Here is an 18,907-nt window from a genome sequence, read left to right on the forward strand (position 1 = left end):
TCCACATCTACTTCCTTCTGAAATTTGACATTTTTAGTCACATTCATTTTCTTTTGGCTTGGAAAAAAACTCAAAAAGTTACTTTTTGCGTGTGTGTGTGTGTGTGTGTGCACGCGCGCGCACGTGTGTACACTCTCGTCTAAGTACAGACTATCTCTTGAAGAATCATAAGACACAGGAAACGGTGTTGAGGTCCATATTCCTGAAAACCAAGGATTTGCCAATTCTCATAACCATGAAGACTTCAGCAAGACATAGCCGAATGATTCCTAACTTCCTTAGAGTTCTAACAATATTGATTTCCAGTTGAGTCTTTCTTAGAACTTCAACCCCTGCTTTAGGCCACTGAGGGCACGCGACTCTTTAAAAAAGTGTATCAAAATGATTAGAGGCAGTACAGTATAGGAGAGGTTCGTCTTTCAGGTTTTTTTCTCTTGGATTTTCCAGGTATACAATTATCCGCCAGAAACTATCATTTTTTATCTCTTTTCCTACAATATATGTGTTAGCTTTGGGTAACACTTACAGAAAAATGGAAGTGAAAGTGGAGATGGTGAGCCTGCTTCCTTTGCGTCGGGCTTCAGTGTGTGTGCTTTCTGGTGTCACACCAGTAAGTATGATGCTGGCTCATGGCTTGAGATTTATTCAGAAAACATTTGTCTGCTCCTATTTTAGTAAGATGTTTATAAGTGATAACTAAAATTTTCCAAATGCTTTTAGCATTTGTTGAGACTGTGGAGATTAGAGTTATCAGGGCTGTGAAGGGTTCATCACAGAGCTAGAAGTCTTTGCACGTTTTCCATCTTTTTCCCTTGAGTCTTGGATTCCTTCTTTCCCTGCTATACTGAAGTCTCCTCACGGAGGAGTAGTCACTCACTTCTAGCGCCAGTTATAAATCCCTTGTAGGCAATCCCTGCATGGTGGGCCCTGCGTGAAAGTGGCTCGCTCACTCCCAGGGGAGCTATTTATTTTTGTAAAAATAGCAACTCCCAATTTGGGGTGTTTAATGGGCCTCGTTCCATTTAGCTCTTAGCACAGCGCTGTGAGATCATGGCTGGAGACCTTCCCTGTGCCCTTCCAGGCCCACTCTCCCCACCTCCCCCGCTCTCTGCCCTGGAACGCTGACCTGCTGGGACTGCAGCAGTGGGCTCTCCCATGCCCTCTGGCTGAAGGGAGAAGAGTGTATTCACCGGGGTTCTCCGCCTCCAGGGTCACCTGTGGCTGGCTGAATGGAGGAGGTGTCCATCTGTCCTGGGGCAGCTTGCTCACAACTTGTCAGTCTGGTGAGGGTAACCTTCCTCTCCCCTCAACCCCATGGCACCACTGTTACCAGCCCCTCCTTTCCCTACCCTCTGCTCACACCTTTGTAAATATTCCCTTTACTTAACACTTCTCCACCTCTCCTATTTTCTATATGCCAACAATTTCCTGCTGGGGCCCTGAGTCATAAAGAGAGGGACTCCTGTTACCATGTGAGATGAGGAAGCCAAGCTCACACCAGACCATCCGGCTCCACAGCCTGTGCTCTTAATCACCCCACTCTCCTCCCTCCAAGGTTCACAAAGAGTCCTGGGGCCCTGATCTCACATTTCCGTCTGCCGTCCAGAATGTGCGCACTCTCTTTCTGCGAGCCTCTTTCAAGAAGGGTCACCCTTTGTTCCCTTTCTGGACATCACGGGTCCCAAGGTGTGGTGAGTGCTGTACAAAGCAACCCCAGTTCCCCTGGCCGTCAGGCCAGAAATGGTGTGAACAGCCTTTAAACATTCTGGGAATAATACTGACTCGTGTTCATTTGGGTTTCATGTCAGCATTTTAAGCTCGTTTGCCTCTGCCTCAGTTCCCTGTTGCTGCAACTGGTGGACAGCGTCATCCTCTGGAGGAAAGTGGAATCTTCTCAGGCTGCCCATCCCAGAGTGAGGAGGACCTGAAGGGTGGCGGTAAGGGTGTCTGGAGGCCCTTAGCTCTAGAGAACTAGCTCTCCCCAGCCCAAGGCCCATGCCAATTTGGCCAAAGCAATTTGCCGTAAACTCTATAGTTAGACAATAGTTTTTTGGTAAATTGGTAAATTCGGTAGGCTTTGGTGAGTTAACCATACAGCAACGTGATCCTTCAGAAAATGGCCCATTTGGCTACTTGGCCATTCAGCGACTTGGCTTTCAGCAAACTGCTTCTTGACAAATTGACTGGAAGCCAAATCTGTGCCCTTCGACACCTAGCAAATGAGGTAGGGGCCTTGTCTATGGAAGGACCCAGGGTGCCCTGTGCTCCAGTGGCAGAGGGAAAGGGGGGAGCAGGGCTCAGCAAAGTTCAGATGTTACCCTCACACATCTGTGGGCACCAGTCTAAAGCATCCCTCCAACCTGCCTCTCTTAGTTCTTTTTCTCCCCTTCCCTTCCTAATGAGAGGCCAGATGGGCAAAATGGGTGTGAAGGGCCAGGGCCAAATTTGTGGTCTGAGCGATGAATGGGGAGAACAATTGCAGGTCCTTTTTGTGGAACCCTCCCACCCTTAATAACCCTCGATACCTGAGTGACCAGATCCTTGTCTGGAACAGTAGTAGCCCGGGAAGCCTCAGAAAGTCTCTGGGCAGCTTTTCCCCAGGATTCCCAGCCAGAATGTTTACACGTGCTGCCAAGGCAACACCAATTTCAACCAATGGGAAGTAAAGCCCAAATGTCTGACTGCTTCTGTTAGTGAGAGAGGGGGATAGTCAGTCACAGCAACAATCTGACCTGCAAAGCAGGACCAAGCTGTCCTGTCCACACCCAGCTTCTCCCCAGCAGATGGGCTCGCAGGGCTGTGCCAGGAGGAATAGTAAACCTGCAGCTGGTATGTACTGGGGGTCCTTATTATGTGCCAGTCACCGTGGGAAGGGCTTATTTACTCCTCACAATAGCCCCATTAGGTAGGTGTCAGTGCTTTCATTACAGTCGAACAGAGGCACAGAGAGTATTAAACAAGTTGCCCCAAACTCAAACCCAGAGCTGTCCAACTTCACTGAGCTTTTACGTATTTATCCCCAGATTCTGAGGTTAGAGTCTCCCTTGTGTGCTTGATTTTTTTTCAAAGATGTCTTTTATGAATCAAGAGTGAGCTTATATTGTAATGGTTATCAGCACAGACCCAGGAACAATTTACTTAACGTTTCTTAGTTTCTTTGTCTATAAAACGGGGATAACAGTGCCTATGGAATAGGGTTCTTTATGAGGATTAAATCAGATAATTCACGTAAAGACTGAGAACAGTGCTTGGTACATCATAGCCTCTCTCTATGATGGTTAGGTATTATTTCTAGTAGTATTAATAGTAGTAGTAGTAGTATAAATAGTGTTCTTTTAAATGGTGAAATCAAAAGTCACTGGCCCTGTGTTAGAACCCAGTTTTATTTTATTAATTCTCTTAATCCATGAAAGCCCTAAGTCTCAGAACCCCTGCCCTTAACCACTGTGCTTTATATATGGAGTGGTTGGTTTCTTACCATAAGACAGTTGGTCTCAATCCCAATAAAGAAAGGAAAGTGCTTTGCTAAGTGTCCTCTTTATCCAGGATGAAATGCTGAGCTCACTGCGTGGAAGACACACACAGATACAGGACCCACACACAGAGACTGCTGAGATGGTTGTAGCGAGGTAGGGGTGGACTGGGGATGGCCTGGGGTGGGAGGTACTGTGGCTTAGATGGAGGAACTCGGACTCTGATCACAGACAGGATTTCAAACCCCAGCTCTGCCGTGCACTGGCTTTGTGACTTCAGGCGGGTTGTTTCACCTCTCTGAGCTTCACGTGTACAATAGGGATCTTGATAGGCATCACTTCACAAGGCTGATAAGAAGATGAAAGGAAGCGATTCATGCAGAGCGCTCAAAACAAGGACAGGCACACTCTAAGTGCTGTTGCCTGGAGCAAAGAAAAGTACAACCTAAAAGTTTTAAGTTCTGTTTTATTCAGGGACCTTACTGAGGACTACAGCCCATGAGACAGCCTCTCAGAGAGCTCTGAGGAACCATTCCGAAGAGGTAAGGGAGGAGCCACGATATATAGGAGTTTTTGCTGAAAAAAAAATGTTGTCAAACATCAAACGATTATTGCTAATCACAAAAAACATCTCAAGTTCATGACTTTAGTGCTTTTCTCTGTATGTGAAGATGCCAGAGTCTGGGCTCATTGAAATCATTCCTTAGATATGCACCTTAACTATCTGTAGCCAGTATCCCGTTTTTCTCCTTTCTGAATTCCCCTCAGGGCGCGCCGTGTTGGGCTGGGGGTGCGGCTGCAGTGGCCCCGGGCCTGATGGCGGGCAACATTCTTTGTTTACTAGAATGGCAGGCGACTTTCTTTGTCCACAGTGCCCAATAACCATTAGGTACCACAATCATGACGATGAAGAGACAAACCATAACGGGGAGAATCAAAAAGTACAGCAGGGGCTTCCCTGGTGGTGCAGTGGCTGAGAGTCCGCCTGCTGATGCAGGGGACACGGGTTCGTGCCCCGGTCCGGGAAGATCCCACGTGCCGCGGAGCGGCTGGGCCCGTGAGCCATGGCCGCTGAGCCTGCGCGTCCGGAGCCTGTGCTCCGCAACGGGAGAGGCCACAACAGTGAGAGGCCCGCGTACCGCAAAAAAACAAAACAAAACAAAAAAAAGTACAGCAGTCAGAAAGAGCCGGTCACTTCCCCAAAGCTAGGAGAACGTGCCTAGGATAACAGGGGCGGGTGTGTCTTGAGCTCTCACTGTTTAGGCTTGATGCCCAGCAGCCAAAGCAGGAGGAGGACTCGTGTGGACACTGCCCTTGGTGAGCCCACAGGCTCCTGATCTACGAAAATGACTGATGATAAGGACTGGCGTCAGTTCTGTTTGCTGATCTGACTCCCACAAGGTCCATCAGACCAACTGCCATGAACCTTCTAGTGCCATAACAGGCCCTGGTCCACACCCTGCCCTCCTCCTGGGTTCCCTGGGGGAAAGAGGGGAAACTGGAAACACTAGGCCCTACGTAGATGCATTCCAAAAGAGCAGAGCTCCAGCCTCCTGCATGCCAAGCTTTTGTGGGCAGGGGCAGCAAGACCTCTCCTAAGAAGCCCTGGGGCCATTGGTGCGAGGCCCAGGGTGAGGACCTGGCCTGGAAGGGCGGGCAGTGGGATTCTTAATTGCCCGGAGGAGAGAGACTTGCAGGCCAGCGATGAGAAACTCCTAGAAGACAAAGTGTTTGCGTGGGGGAGCCAGGAGAGATTTCCCAGACGATTAGAAAGGCTCCTCTTTGAAGCAGGAGCTGCAAGTGGGTGGGCCAGAACTTGACCTCCTACCCCCAGCCAGGCCGCTCACTGAAGCGACAAATTCTGGCCTCCAGGCTGTCCAGGTTGAGAGGGCTTTTGAACTCTCAGGCAGCACTGAGGACAAGTTCTTCCAAAGCATGCCCTCCTCCGGTGCCTCCTTCCCGGCACAGCTGAGTGTGGAGAAGTGGCACAGAGCCCGGAGCGGCGCAGGTGGGGCCCGAGGACGGGAGCAGGAAATAAGCCTTGGCAGCCGCTCTCCAACACACACGGCGCCTGGTCCAGCCTGGCCCCTGCAAGAAGGTGGAGGCTGCGTGCAAAGATGTGCCCCGCGGACCCAGACCCGCCACGAAGCCCTTCCAGACCCTCACGGCAGCCCGGTGAGTGCGCGGAGCATGCCCGGTCCGCTTCAGGGAGACCATCGACACACGGGGTCAGACGGGGTCAGACGTGTGAGCCCGCCTCCTGGGCTTCCTTCCTTCTGCCAGGGGAGGGAGAGGGCAGGGGCCTCACTTGCCCCCCCGCATATGGGAAGTGGGGCGAATTTGTACCCAGGATGTGGTGCTCACTAGAGCGAGGAGTTGCTTCCGTCGCTGTCAGCTCCTTCCTGAATTGAGGGCAGTTGGGGGGTGCTGGCAGGGGCGATTGACGTCAGCGCACGAGGAAGGAGGCCACACCTTGGGCCTTGGATTCTATTCTTTCCCACCTGTAGCCCTTCAGTCATGTCAGTTCCCTCCCAGTTCCTGCTCTCGCCTCCTCTTGTACCCTCATGCTCACCCCGTCACCCCCTTCCCTTATTTATCTTCTTACTCTCCCACCCCGCCTTTCCTCCTCCCTGCCTATGTCCAGCAGGGCTGTCAGTTCTCAGCGATGAAGCTCGGGCTAAATGCTGACGTTCTCCTGTCAGGTGAGCCCAGTCAGCCTGCACATATCTTCTAAGTACTGCAAAGTGGACAGGTGGCAGGACAGGTGGCAGGCAAAGTGGACAGGTGAAGTGAAGCTGAGTGAGACAAGGTTCCCACCCTCAATGCACCTACAATGTAGTTGGGAAGATAAGGTGTGCTCACGTGAAAAGAGAACCAGTGAGTCAAATGTAGCAAGGTATCTTGGGTTGGGGCAGTTTCTAAGTGTGTGGCATAGTGACCTCACTTCCAGTCTAAAAGGCCACCAGACTGTCCTGGGAAGGGAGAGGAGGTGGTAGGAGCCCAGGGCCTTTCCTAAACTGAGGCCCATTCTCCATCCATAAAGGCCACACAGCCTGAGTACTGTACTGTGCCAGTCAGTCCCAGGTTGGGTGGATCCCTGACAGTCATGATGTCATGAAGACCACTCAGAACGTTCCAGCTTGAGCATATGCAGGTCTGCCATAGGGCGAGTGCCTCACTGAACAGTGCCATGCTCAGAACACAAGTACTGTGGCAGAGCTGTTCCCGGATGGCTGGACTTTCGATGGTGATGCCTTGATGTTCTGTTCCACGGTCATAACCACACTGGGCTGCCCCCAACAGACACCGGATGAAAACTCCAGAGTTGCCCTAGAGACCTGACCCACCTTGCCCCAAAGACCAGGCTCTTAGAGATGAGAGACCGGAGTGGGCTTCTGGGGGCCTGTGCTGTTTTCTGGCCTCTAGAAACAAAGGGTATTAAACCTAGAAAGAAAAAAATCTGTCTGCTAAGTGAAAGAGACCCTCTCCAGCCATGCAGTAGGTGGCACGCACGGGGACAGGCAGGTATACCAAAGAAACTCCTAAACACACGGGAGATTCTTGTTTTCTTGGGGGCAGCGATGCTCAGTGTTTCCATTGTCTTCCCTTTTTTCCTATTGCCTTTGGTATTACAGTCCTTTAGGGTCATAACTGAAATTGCATACTTGTTTGTCAATTTTATTACCTGACTACGCTCTAGCCCATATATCATAATTGGTTTCTCCATGTTTTCTGGAACTTAGGAAGACGCCTGCCAAGAAACAGAACAACAGATGAAACAAAATGTGTTCAAACTAGTAAAGCACCAGTTACATGGGTTTACACAAGTAAGATCTGCTAGGCCATTTTCTCAGTGATGCCCTGAAAAGAACACTTAGGTCTTTAGTCGTCAATCAAGATTTGCGGAAATCCCAAAAGCAGTGACTTGGCTCCGCACTGCTAAAGAGACTTTGCGGGTGGGAGAGGTATATTATGCCCAACAGCATCAGACACAGAGGGTACACAAATAGGCCAAAGAAACCTTTAACAATTAAAGATTATGCAAACATAGCATTGGATTTATTCCTTACAGAAATTTCCTCATCTTTTATCAACAGTGCCCCATATGTGAATGTCATAAGAACATTCTGAACCCCTCAGGGTCTAGCTCAGGCTCTACTCCAGCTTCATGTGGGAAGCAAAGGAAGAGCACATCCCAAAAGAATATTCCCGAGTATGCAAACCTCAGAGATGAAATATTGGGTCAGGGGTGTGTGGATGAGGTGGGGTGGAGGAAGGCAGCATTACACAAGCACACGGGGACCCAAACCAAGAAGCTGAACGCCAGTGTCTTTAGATACGTAAAATCTGCATCGACATACTTGGGAAAGAAAAACCTCGATAACCGTTCTGTGTGTCTCATGTGTCACAAAAGTGTAGTAGAATCATTTGAGTTCTCAGGTCACAAAAGTATCAGGGTGATATGAAATCTTGAAAACCAAGTGGTGTTTAACTCTCTACCCTCCTCCCATCCAAAGGCTCCCTGTTGAGGACGGCCAGCTTCAGTCCCATCCGGTCACCACCTTCTCCTAGAACAGAGCAGGCCGCGTCTGCCGAGAGGGGTAACCAGGCACTCGGTCCTCACGGTGGCAAGAAACTGCATTTTCCTCTCTGCTCTCAGAACACACCTTTAGAGCAATGCGTGTCCTTACAGAGGTTAGTGTGGTCTGTTGTCTTTTTTGCGGTGTTCTGCGAATCCCTAGGTGTGATCACTCATTCTAAGAGAGGACCCAAGACTGCTGCCGCCACCTACACTTAGTTCCGCAGAGGGCCTGAGGGTCCTCCTACCACGTTCAGGTAAGTGCCTTTGGGCGACCTGGGAGTGGACTGGACAGCTGTTCCAGGGGTGCTTGCAGCGCCAGCAGTGATCCCCTCCACAGGCACAGGGCTGCCCAGTTACAAACTACTCCACATACATGATGTCCTGACTATCTCAGATACCCAGGGACGTGTGCAGAGCACGTATTATTTTCCCTTGGAAGATAGGAGGAGACCTGAGCCTCAGAGCAGTGAAGTGACTTGCGTGAGGTCACACAGCTAAAGGCGGCGAGCCTCCTGATGTGCTGATTCCCCCAAAGTTCCGAGTCTCCACAGCCCTTCAGAAAAGAAACGGTTTGTTGTCTTCTCGACTTGAAGCACGTCACTCGCAGTGAGTTGGGATACATCCATGGGAAAACAAATGCCTCCAGGGATGGGATAAAGTTCAGGTTTACAAATGAGCCGAGAGAGAATCTGGGATCTGAACTCTAATGAACAAAGAACGAGGAACGAGAGGAAAAGGGGAATTACTCCCATAGACTCCTGACCTGAATAAGTAGGAATTTAAAAAAAAAAAAAAAAACAGCAACATTTCGGGACTTCCCTGGCGGTCCAGTGGTTAAGACTCCGAGCTTCCACTGCACGGGGCACGGGTTTGATCCCTGGTCGGGGAACTAAGATCCCGCAAGCCGTGCCCAAAAAAAATAACACTTCCTGGCGTGTTGCTTGATGGAGACCCTGCTGCTTTCAGAATTTCTCGGTCTCAGCAGTGTTGACATCGTGGGCTCCCTAAAACTGTCCTGGGAGGGGCTGGCCCCTACACTGTAGGCTCTACCCACTAGATGTCAGTAGCACCTCACCCGACTCCCCACGTGACGGTGAAAACGTCTCCAAACTTGGCAAAAGTGAAGCACGTCTTTAAGTCCGTGCTCTGCAGAGCAGCCCGGCAGATGGATGCACGTCCCCACCTCACTCTCCTGCTTGCCGCCCCCAGAGGCTTCCAGCTGCCCTGGACAAAGTCTGACACCCAAGGGAGACGGGCCAGGCCCTTGGTGTTCTGGGCCCTGCCAGCCTCTCTGCTCCCTCTTCCCTCTCCTTCCTGCCTCACTCTTTGCTCTAGTTCTGCACAATACTTGCGGCTCTTTCCCACACAGCCACGCTAGTTTGTGTCCTCACACTCGCGCTGCTTTCTCGCCTCAGTTGCTTATCTCGTAAATGCTCCCCGACCTTCAAGACTTCGCTTGGTGTGGGCATCACCTGGAACTTACCTGAAGCCCTCTCCCTTCCCTCCATCTGAAGGTTGGGTCAGATCCCAGCTGTGTGCTCCCACAGCACCTTCTGCAGACCCCTGTCATAGCACTCACCACCCCATCCTGTAACTAACTGCCTTGCAGTCCTCCGGACTGAGCTCCAGAAGGGCGAGGCTGTCTTATTCAAATCTGGGGCACAGTACCTGGCATGTGGCATTCACTCAGCAGTGTTTATTGAAGTGAGCCACAAAGAACAGTTAAAAGTACACTAGGTTGGGAGTCTAGACACCAAGATTCTAGTCCCTGGTCTGCTACTAGCTAGCCAGGTGATGGCTTCCCATGGCTGAACCTTTGTTTCCTCATCTGAGGAATCAGAATTTGGACTAGATGTCTAAGGGTCCTTATAAGTTGGAATTGCTGATTCTAGAGTGTTGTCTTTTTTTTTCATAAATATTTCACTTAAAAGTGTTTCCCAAAGGGCAGGGCCATCCTCTTCCAACTCCCTTCTGAATGTGTATGGCTTCCTCTAAACTTTTTCAAATTCTTTCCTACTATTTCATTTCACCCTAGAAATAATGATGGCAGCCTGACAGATATAATTTCAAACAAGAACCATTCTTCCAAACAAGGGACATAAAGGTAGACTGTGTATCAAATGTTACCATCACAGAAGACAGAAGAACACGTGTTTGTATTTCTACATGCATAGAGACCCTTTGGGGTAGTGTGACAGTGGGGCAGGTGCTGGGCATGGGACTGGAACAAGTCTTTTCACTGAATACCTTATATTGTTGGATTTTTGAGCTATGTGAATACAGTATCTGTTTTAAAAGTTAAAGAATAAAGCCATATGTATAAAATTAGCTACAAGGATATATTGTACAGGACAGGGAATATAGCCAATATCTTATAATAACTATAAATGGAGTGTAACCTTTAAAAATTGTGACTTTGTTGTGTACCTGAAACTTATATAATACTGTACATCAACTATACTTTAATAAACATAAATAAAAAATAAAACCAAATGAATGGCATCGTTTACCAAGCATCCTTTCAACTGGCCTTAAAAGCAGGTGACCAATGGACCCGAGGTCAGTAGCCAGACCACATCTGTCATAGCTGCTGTAAGAAAACTCTTCTGGCTAACTGCACTTTCAAAAAATCAAGAGAAATGCAGGCTACAACGCACCACTATAGTCTTCTAGCTTCAAAGTGTGCATTTTAATCTGGTTTACTCCCTGGCAGCGGTGTATAAAAATAAGGCTAAATTTCATAGCAAGTGCCACAAAAAAGGGAGTGAAGAATTCGGACGCTAATGCTAAACCTGACCAACTGATTTTCTGTCACTTTGTAGCCCCTCGCTATACAGCCCTGACATTCATCTAAGGATGAATCCTCTAGTGGATGAGCCCTGCCTAGAGGTACAGTGGACAGAGAACAGACCTAAAAATCAATAGATTTAGTGACAAATTTAGTAATGTTGTCAGTAAGTCTCCTGTATTCCTATCTGTACTACCTGCCCTCTCTCTTCCTTTCCAGAGATAGTTCTCCTAACAGTCAGCAAAATGAGCCCTGTGTAGCACTAAATAAAGACTAGAGGTTGTATTAAATTTGTAACCATGACCACAGCTTTCCTTAAACAGTTTCATCATCACAGGGTGGCACAATATACAGTATTCCTCTAAGTGGGACTGCCACCTCCTTCCTCTGTAAGCCCTGTCCTGTAAGATGAGGTCAATGGAAACTATACAGTGCAGGTGTGTTTAAGGTCACCAGCAGATCAAATGTTAAACTAAATAAAAGATGGGGATGACAAATAACTTAGTTTTCTCACCCAGAGGTCCTGTGGTCACCTGGGGTGTTGATCTGTACACATGGAGTATCACCATCTTCACAGTAGTTACACCCTTTCAGATCTTCATATTATCTGAACATGCAATTCTTTATTTCAAATGGTCGGTACATTCATTTTAATAAACATAATCACTGTTGTTTCTGCTCTACACAGCAATCCAAAATAAAAATCAACACTTAAGTGAATACTATGTGCTGGATACAGAGTGCATGAAAGTTGAAGGTGCGGTCTGGAATTTTAAGCACATAAGATTCACCCAGAAAAGGAACTAGAAAGAAAACAAAGTACTACTTTTTCTGTATTCTCCTAGCAATCTCTGAAGAAACAATGGTTTTCAGTAATATTACAATAGCAGGAACTACCGTTTGTGACACATTAGGCACCAGGCACAGTGATCGGCACTTGGTGTACATTATGTCTCTAATTTTACAAGCCTCAGTTGCCTTTAGTTTTTTTAAAGTGATAAAGCTACATTGGGTAGACTGCTTGATCTTGTGTAGTACCATTCAAAAAAGTAAAGAAAACCTCTGATTTTACTTTTTTGTTTTATTTTTATTACACACTACAAAATACACTGCATGCTACACAATACACTGCATGCTACACAATACACTGCATAACCTTCTAGCAGGGGTAGACAAGCATAACTGAGTTATTTTTCATCAATCAGGAAAATGCTTCCTTAATCAATGTTCTCCAAACCCTGAAAAACAGTTTAAAAAGGATGATGTGAGAATTCTGTTTCTGTCAAAGATGTACATGTACTGTAACCTACAATGATTCCTATAACCTATACTGACTCCTAATTTTCATTTTCGGACAGTAGCAAACATACCACTTTATATGAAAAGACAACCCCCCCCTTCCGCTTGCAATCAAGACTGAAGTAAAGCAACTATTTACCTCCTGGATCCTTCTACAAAGTACCCTCAGCGTCAGAGGACAGTAAGGTAAATCCATTTTATAAAATAACAGCCAACATCAGGAAAGATATTATTAGCCCCATTCTACTTTTTTACAGGTGAAAAAAATGGAGGCTCAGAGAGATTTAAAGTCCGTTGTTTAAGTCAGTAAGGAAGCAGTAGAGCCAGAATTCAAGCTCAGGGACCCCCAACTCCAGAACTCTTGCCCTGTAAGCATGACACTATTCAGAAGACCACTCTATCTTACTCAGTTCACAACCAAATACTTCAGAAACAACAAAGTAAAAGAGTAATCAGTGATGACATTTCTTCCAGGTGTTAAAATAACACATTCCACGTATTCCGTTTCAATTGAAGGAAGAATCACCTTGAGAGAAATTAAAATTGCATAGTCCTAGGAGCCACCTTGTAAAAATCCTAATTCATTTGGTCCAGTCAGGGTCCTAGGAATCTGTATTTTATCTCACATGCCAGGTGATCCTGATGGCATACTTTTTTTTTTCTTTTTTTTTGGCTGTGCGGCTTGCAGGATCTGAGTTCCCTAACCAGGGATCGAACCCGTGCCCCGTGTCCCTGCCCCTTGCAGTGGAAGCTCAGAGTCCTAACCACTGGACAGCCAAGGAATTCCTCCCCCACTCCCCCTTTTTTTGGTTATTCTTGAACCATACTTTGAGAAATACCACTCTAGATGAGTAGATATCTATCATCATGTTCATCAGATTAGATTCTCAAATAGCACTATACTGAGAGGCAGATCACATAGGGTGAGTCCTTATACTATAATTTAATCACTCTGACCTTCTGTTTTCTCATCTATAAAATGGAATTAATATTTACCTAGATTTGCTGTGAAGGGTGAATCAGCAAGGAGAAAGTATAAAATAGTAAAATTTTTACAAGAATAATGAGGATGAACTCCTACAATATATAAGAACATACTATTAAGTTGAACCATATGAAAATGCTACTGCTTGGCCATTTTTTGTTTGTTTGTTTGTTTGCGGTACGCGGGCCTCTCACCGCTGTGGCCCCTCCCATTGCAGAGCACAGGCTCTGGACGCGCAGGCCCAGCGGCCACGGCTCACGGGCCCAGCTGCTCCGCAGCACGTGGGATCCTCCTGGACCGGGGCACGAACCCACGACCCCTGCATCGGCAGGCGGACTCCCAACCACTGCACCACCAGGGAAGCCCTGCTTGGCCATTTTTGACCCACAAAAACAGCAGTTTCATATGATTCAATCAAATAAAACATTATAGTAATTCTTTAATGTACTGGTGCAGGAACTGGCAAACCAATGGAGTATAGAAGAGTACATTCATGAAACAGACCCATGTGTATATGGAAATTTAGTTTACTAGAGTGGTATTTCAAATAAAAAATGGACTTTTCCATATGTAGATAACTGTGACAACTGGCTGTTTCTTGGAGAAAACTAAAGTTAAATCCTTGCTTCACATTATACCCCAAAATGACCTGTAGACAGGTCAGAGCACTAAATGTAAAAAAGACTTTAATGGTATTTGGAGAAACTGTAGAAATATATTTTTAGAATCTTGGGTACAAAAGTCATTTGTAAACAAGATATAAAACCCAAAATCCAGAACGATAAAAATATGATAAACTGAACATCAAGATTAAAAACTATCTGATCAGCTCGGTGCTTTGTGACCACCTAGAGGGGTGGGATAGGGAGGGTGGGAGGGAGGGAGATGCAAGAGGGAAGAGACATGGGAACATATGTATAACTGATTCACTTTGTTATAAAGCAGAAACTAACACACCATTGTAAAGCAATTATACTCCAATAAAAACATTAAAAAAAAAACTATCTGATGAAAGCCACCATAAAGTAAAAAAGACAGCAGACTGAGAAAAATATTTGCCACATATAAAAGAGACAAAAGATTGATATCTGTAATATATATATAAGAAGCCCTATAAATCAAAAAGAAAAAGACAACAGAACAAGAAAGGGTATAGGCAGATGATCCACATAATAAGAAATGCAAAGGATCATTAAATATGTAAAAGACAGTGCTATTTTAGTTTGCATTTTCCCAGTCTGCTGTAAGACCTTTGGCAAAACATTAACCAGAATGCACCTCAACCCTGACAGATGGGCTAGCGTCAGAGCCATCTTACCTTTGACACATAGTAACGATTAACTCCAGAGATGCGCCTATCTCTTTCCATCAAATTCCACTGATATGAATAATGGGCAACCCTTTTTTCCTACAATTAAAAGAAATTGTTATTGTAGTTTACAAAGATGAGTGACCCAATAGAGGGATATTTATAAGTGACATTCCAGAAAAATGGAATCACTGATATAAAAACCAAATTAACAATATAAGACCAGAATCCTAAATAAAATCGGACCACTAAACTTTAGAGCTAAGATGGTAACCATGAGTTCTTACACTTTCTATTTTAACCAGCATCATTTTTTTCTTTCCTCCTTTCTTTTTTTTTTAAAGTCATGACTACTTGTTCCCTTTGGGGACCCTAGTGAGAAGAAACGACAGTGGTAGATCACAAGTGAAAGACAATCACAAAACCAGAAAGTAAGTACATTTATACTCTGAGATAATGTGAAGGACTAATTAGAGAGGAAAATCACAAATCCTAATGTGAAAAACAGGAGCGTGACCTAAGTTCCTAAAGGCTTGCAAGAGAAAGTGGGAGGATAAAAAAATGTCAAGGTAAAAAAAACCTAATTAAGGGGAATTTCCTGGAGGTCCAGTGGTTCGGACTGGGCACTTTCACTGCCCGAGCGGGGTTCAACCCCTGGTCGGGGAACTGAGATCCCGAAAGCCGCGCGGCGCAGCCAAAAACAAAACAAAGGCTAGAAAAAAGTGAAAAACATGAAGATACCAAGATATGGATGCGAGAAATTAAAACCAAAATCCAGCAAGAAAGGAGACCAGAGGTCAGAGGGAGTGGGGCCAAGACTAATCGACGCCTCTCTCCTCTGCCTAGCAGTTTGGACCTACCTCTTTCAATCTCCTGTCTTTCCAGCCCCCAAAACTCTACTCCGCCCTCCTGCCCACGCTTCACCTAGCAGCCAGCTGTTTCTTGCTAAAGTAGAATACGGTTCCCGTCGGCTTCGTTCCACAAGCCTCTGCTTTTAGGCAATAAAAAGAAAAAGGGCCGATCTCGGTATTCCCCATCTCGGAGAGAGGCTCCGGGTTCTAATGGGTTCCCGACCCCACCGCCCATTTCGTAACGCCAGCCGGTGGAGTCAGCCGCCGGGCCGGAGAAGCCGCCTTACCTTGCCCCCGTTAGTGAACCTGTGGATGCGTGCAGTGGCCATTCCCGGGATGAATAAGCACACGGCCATGACGGCGATCCCGGGGAGAATCTCGAACCACATCGCGACACCGTTACCAAGGCCAAACACTTCCTTCCACGCTCCTTAAAGGTGACCCGGCTTCAATCCCTTTCCCGTAACTTCAGCGGCAGCGAACGAGCGGGGCGGAGTCATGTACACGGAGGAAGCTACGGAGCGCGGCAGGGCCCAAGCATGGCGCGCGCCTGCGCTCTCGCACACTCTTGCTCCCACAGTCATCGTTCCGCAGCGGATTTTGCACCGACTCGCGGTCAAGTGCAAGACGTGCAGTGACGTGAAGCAGCTCCGCGCCACCCAGCAGGCCACAGCCGTTTCGGAGCTCGAAACTCTTAAAATGGCAGAGCAACTTTCTCCAGGAAAGACGACAGACCAGGTGTGCACCTTTTTTTTCAAAAAGCCTGTGCGAAAAGGGGCTGCAGGCCGCAGAAAGCGCCCGGTCTGCAAACGAGAGTCCGGAGACAGCAGCAGCAGTGACGAAGGCAACACTGTGATCCGCCCGGAAAAGAAGCGGGCGACCCACAATCCGATGATACAGAAAACCCGTGGCAGTGGTAAACAGAATGCGGCTTACGGCGACCTGAGTAGCGGAGAGGGAGAGGGGGAGAACGAGCCCGAGAGCCTCGGCGTGGTGTATAAGTCCACTCGCTCGGCGAAACCCGTGGGGCCAGAAGATATGGGGGCGACTGCTGTCTACGAACTAGACACAGAGAAGGAACGTGACGCGCAAGCCATCTTTGAGCGCAGCCAGAAGATCCAGGAGGAGCTGAAGGGCAAGGAAGATGACAAGATCTATCGGGGAATCAATAATTATCAGAAATACATGAAGCCTAAGGATACGTCTATGGGCAATGCTTCCTCCGGGATGGTGAGGAAGGGCCCCATCCGAGCTCCCGAGCATCTGCGTGCCACCGTGCGCTGGGATTACCAGCCCGACATTTGTAAGGACTACAAGGAGACTGGCTTTTGCGGCTTCGGAGACAGCTGCAAATTCCTTCATGACCGTTCAGATTACAAGCATGGGTGGCAGATCGAACGTGAGCTTGATGAGGGTCGCTATGGTGTCTATGAGGATGAAAACTATGAAGTGGGAAGTGATGAGGAGGAAATACCATTCAAGTGTTTCATCTGTCGCCAGACCTTCCAAAACCCAGTTGTCACCAAGTGCAGGCATTATTTCTGCGAGAGCTGTGCCCTGCAGCATTTCCGCACCACCCCGCGCTGCTATGTCTGTGACCAGCAGACCAATGGCGTCTTCAATCCAGCGAAAGAATTGATTGCTAAACTGGAGAAGCACAGAGCTCCAGAAGAGGATGGTGCTTCCGATTTCCCAGAAGACCCCGATGAGGGTCCAATTCCCATTACTTAATTTTCCCATTATTCTCAAATCTCAAAATAAATGTTTTTTTGTTTTGGAAATCTTAATTTGTGTCCTTCCTTTCTAGGGAAAGTGAGAGCAAAAGGCGGGTGGTGAAGTAGGGTGCTGGATGGATGGCTTGTAAAAGCACCAAGGTAGGTATAATCTGGATTTTTACCTGGTATAAATGCTGCCTGTGTGTAACAGATACTTTTCAAAACCCTTTAGCATAAATTTGGGGGATGGGAGAAGTTCGAGAAAAGAGCTAGAATTTGCTTGAAGTGACCAAAGCTGTGATGAAAGCAAGAACTGGACCTATTTATTATATCACATTTTTGCATCACTTAATAATTTACAAAAGTACTTTCATACATTATCCGTCTTGGGAGCGCGTACTACTTCAAAATACACCCCAGCCGGGCTTCCCTGGTGGCACAGTGGTTGAGAGTCCGCCTGCCGATGCAGGGGACGCGGGTTTGTGCCCCGGTCGGGGAAGATCCCACATGCCGCGGAGCGGCTAGGCCCGTGAGCGATGGCCGCTGAGCCTGCGCGTCCGGAGCCTGTGCTCCGCAACGGGAGAGGCCACAGCAGTGAGAGGCCCACGTACCGCAAAAAACAAAACAAAACAAAATACACCCCAGCCAAGGTGTGTCTGTTGGGGGTTGAGGGCAGCAGTGGGAGTGGGAGAATTGGGTCGGGAGACTGGTAGCTATAGCCCCACAGCCTGTGCGTATGGGAGATGCTCCTTGCTCTCCTTAAAGCACCTTTAGGTAACCCCCTGCCATGGATGACTGAAATGGCCTATGCTCCGTGGTCCAGTATGACAGCCACTACACTAGCTTCGTGTGGCTGTTCAGCACTTGAAATGTAGCTGGTAGCCACCGTTTTGGACATGCAGTTCTACACTGAACTTGTGAACCTGCAGAGGGCAAAAATCTAACATTTTATGATCCATTGTCTGAAACTGTGTTCTCTCAGACCCTGTAATAGAGCTGATCACGCCCTATTAAAGTTAATCTATGTACCTGTGTTCCCAACTAGTTTGTGAACTCCTCAGTGACCTGCCAGTGCTTGGCATATAATAAGCACTTAATAAATAAACCCACAGAGGTTTGAAAAAGGAGATCAGGGCCAAAGCCTTGAACCCAAGCCGAGGAGCTTTGACTATATTCCGTTGGTAATGACGAGATAGAGACTTGGGGAAGGGAACACAATCAGACTTTTTTTTTTTTTTAATGTTACTGTGGTTGCAGGCTATTGGATAGATGGCAGGGAGATGGAAGGCAGGGAGGCCAGTTAGGGAAAATGACTAGTAAATTTTTCTTGATCTGACTAGAATTTGGGCTGATCCCAGGAAACAGATGTAAGAATAAATTGTGGGTTAGTTTCTATATTCATATTCATTAGTCCATTTAAAGATATTCTTTGAGCAACTCTGTCAGGCACCATGCCTGGCATACAGGATATTAGCAAACAAGATAGACATAGCCCCTTACCTCATGGAGCTGGACATCAAACAGTGCAGGTGTGATGAGTACAAGAACAAAAGTGCAGTGGGTTGATCTCTCAGGATTAAGCTGATCCCAGACTTTGGGAGAGTTCAGAATCAAACTCACTTGATATAATGTGATAACATTCTTTAACAGAATGTATTAAGTACAGTGGGGATACATGAGAAGCCTAGTGGGAAAAGGGCTAAAGAAAGCATCACACAGAAAACAGCATTTAAGAGATGAGACAAAAAAACAGCAGAACAGGAAAGAGGAAGTTGTAGAGGCAGATGGAGAAAGAGAAGCTTACACTGAGGTGGAACGCAAAGGAAGACAGTGTTCTAAAAAGTGTCATGGAAAGAAACAGGACAATGACTAGCAAAAATCAGTGGTGTACTCAAGGTATTTTTC

The 18,907-nt window shown here is 47.1% G+C and overlaps 2 protein-coding genes across 5 annotated transcripts; one reads left to right on the forward strand and one right to left on the reverse strand.

Annotated features, from left to right (window-relative positions):
• Positions 1-3,921: 3,921 nt before the first annotated feature.
• Positions 3,922-15,788, reverse strand: NDUFA1 (NADH:ubiquinone oxidoreductase subunit A1). 4 transcript variants are annotated; one of them, XM_060138193.1, is made up of 3 exons: positions 15,575-15,781; positions 14,446-14,535; positions 3,922-4,049 (listed from the first exon to the last, which is right to left on the reverse strand). In XM_060138193.1, exons 1-3 carry the CDS (start codon positions 15,674-15,676, stop codon positions 3,963-3,965), a joined length of 279 nt encoding a protein of 92 aa, XP_059994176.1. In that variant the 5' UTR covers positions 15,677-15,781; the 3' UTR covers positions 3,922-3,962. The 4 variants fall into 4 exon arrangements, with proteins under 4 accessions (XP_059994176.1, XP_059994173.1, XP_059994174.1 ...); XM_060138190.1 differs by lacking the exon at positions 3,922-4,049 and adding an exon at positions 7,496-8,758 and having other exon boundaries at positions 15,575-15,788; XM_060138191.1 differs by lacking the exon at positions 3,922-4,049 and adding an exon at positions 7,496-8,695 and having other exon boundaries at positions 15,575-15,786.
• Positions 15,789-15,866: 78 nt separating this feature from the next.
• Positions 15,867-17,074, forward strand: RNF113A (ring finger protein 113A). Its single transcript, XM_060138189.1, has one exon. It carries the CDS (start codon positions 15,987-15,989, stop codon positions 17,016-17,018), a length of 1,032 nt encoding a protein of 343 aa, XP_059994172.1. The 5' UTR covers positions 15,867-15,986; the 3' UTR covers positions 17,019-17,074.
• Positions 17,075-18,907: the final 1,833 nt, after the last annotated feature.

The sequence above is a fragment of the Lagenorhynchus albirostris genome, chromosome X, assembly GCF_949774975.1.
Source record: "Lagenorhynchus albirostris chromosome X, mLagAlb1.1, whole genome shotgun sequence".
Classification (NCBI taxonomy): domain Eukaryota; kingdom Metazoa; phylum Chordata; class Mammalia; order Artiodactyla; family Delphinidae; genus Lagenorhynchus; species Lagenorhynchus albirostris.

Excerpts from the sequence above, each read along its gene's own strand:
- RNF113A (XM_060138189.1), top strand. The coding sequence starts at position 15,987 with ATGGCAGAGCAACTTTCTCCAGGAAAGACGACAGACCAGGTGTGCACC.
- NDUFA1 (XM_060138190.1), bottom strand. The coding sequence starts at position 15,676 with ATGTGGTTCGAGATTCTCCCCGGGATCGCCGTCATGGCCGTGTGCTTA. Across the intron at positions 14,536-15,574 it reads GGTTCACTAACGGGGGCAAG|GAAAAAAGGGTTGCCCATTA; the intron begins GTAAGGCGGCTT and ends TTTTAATTGTAG. Across the intron at positions 8,759-14,445 it reads ATCGTTACTATGTGTCAAAG|AGTTCAGATCCCAGATTCTC; the intron begins GTAAGATGGCTC and ends TTTGTTCATTAG.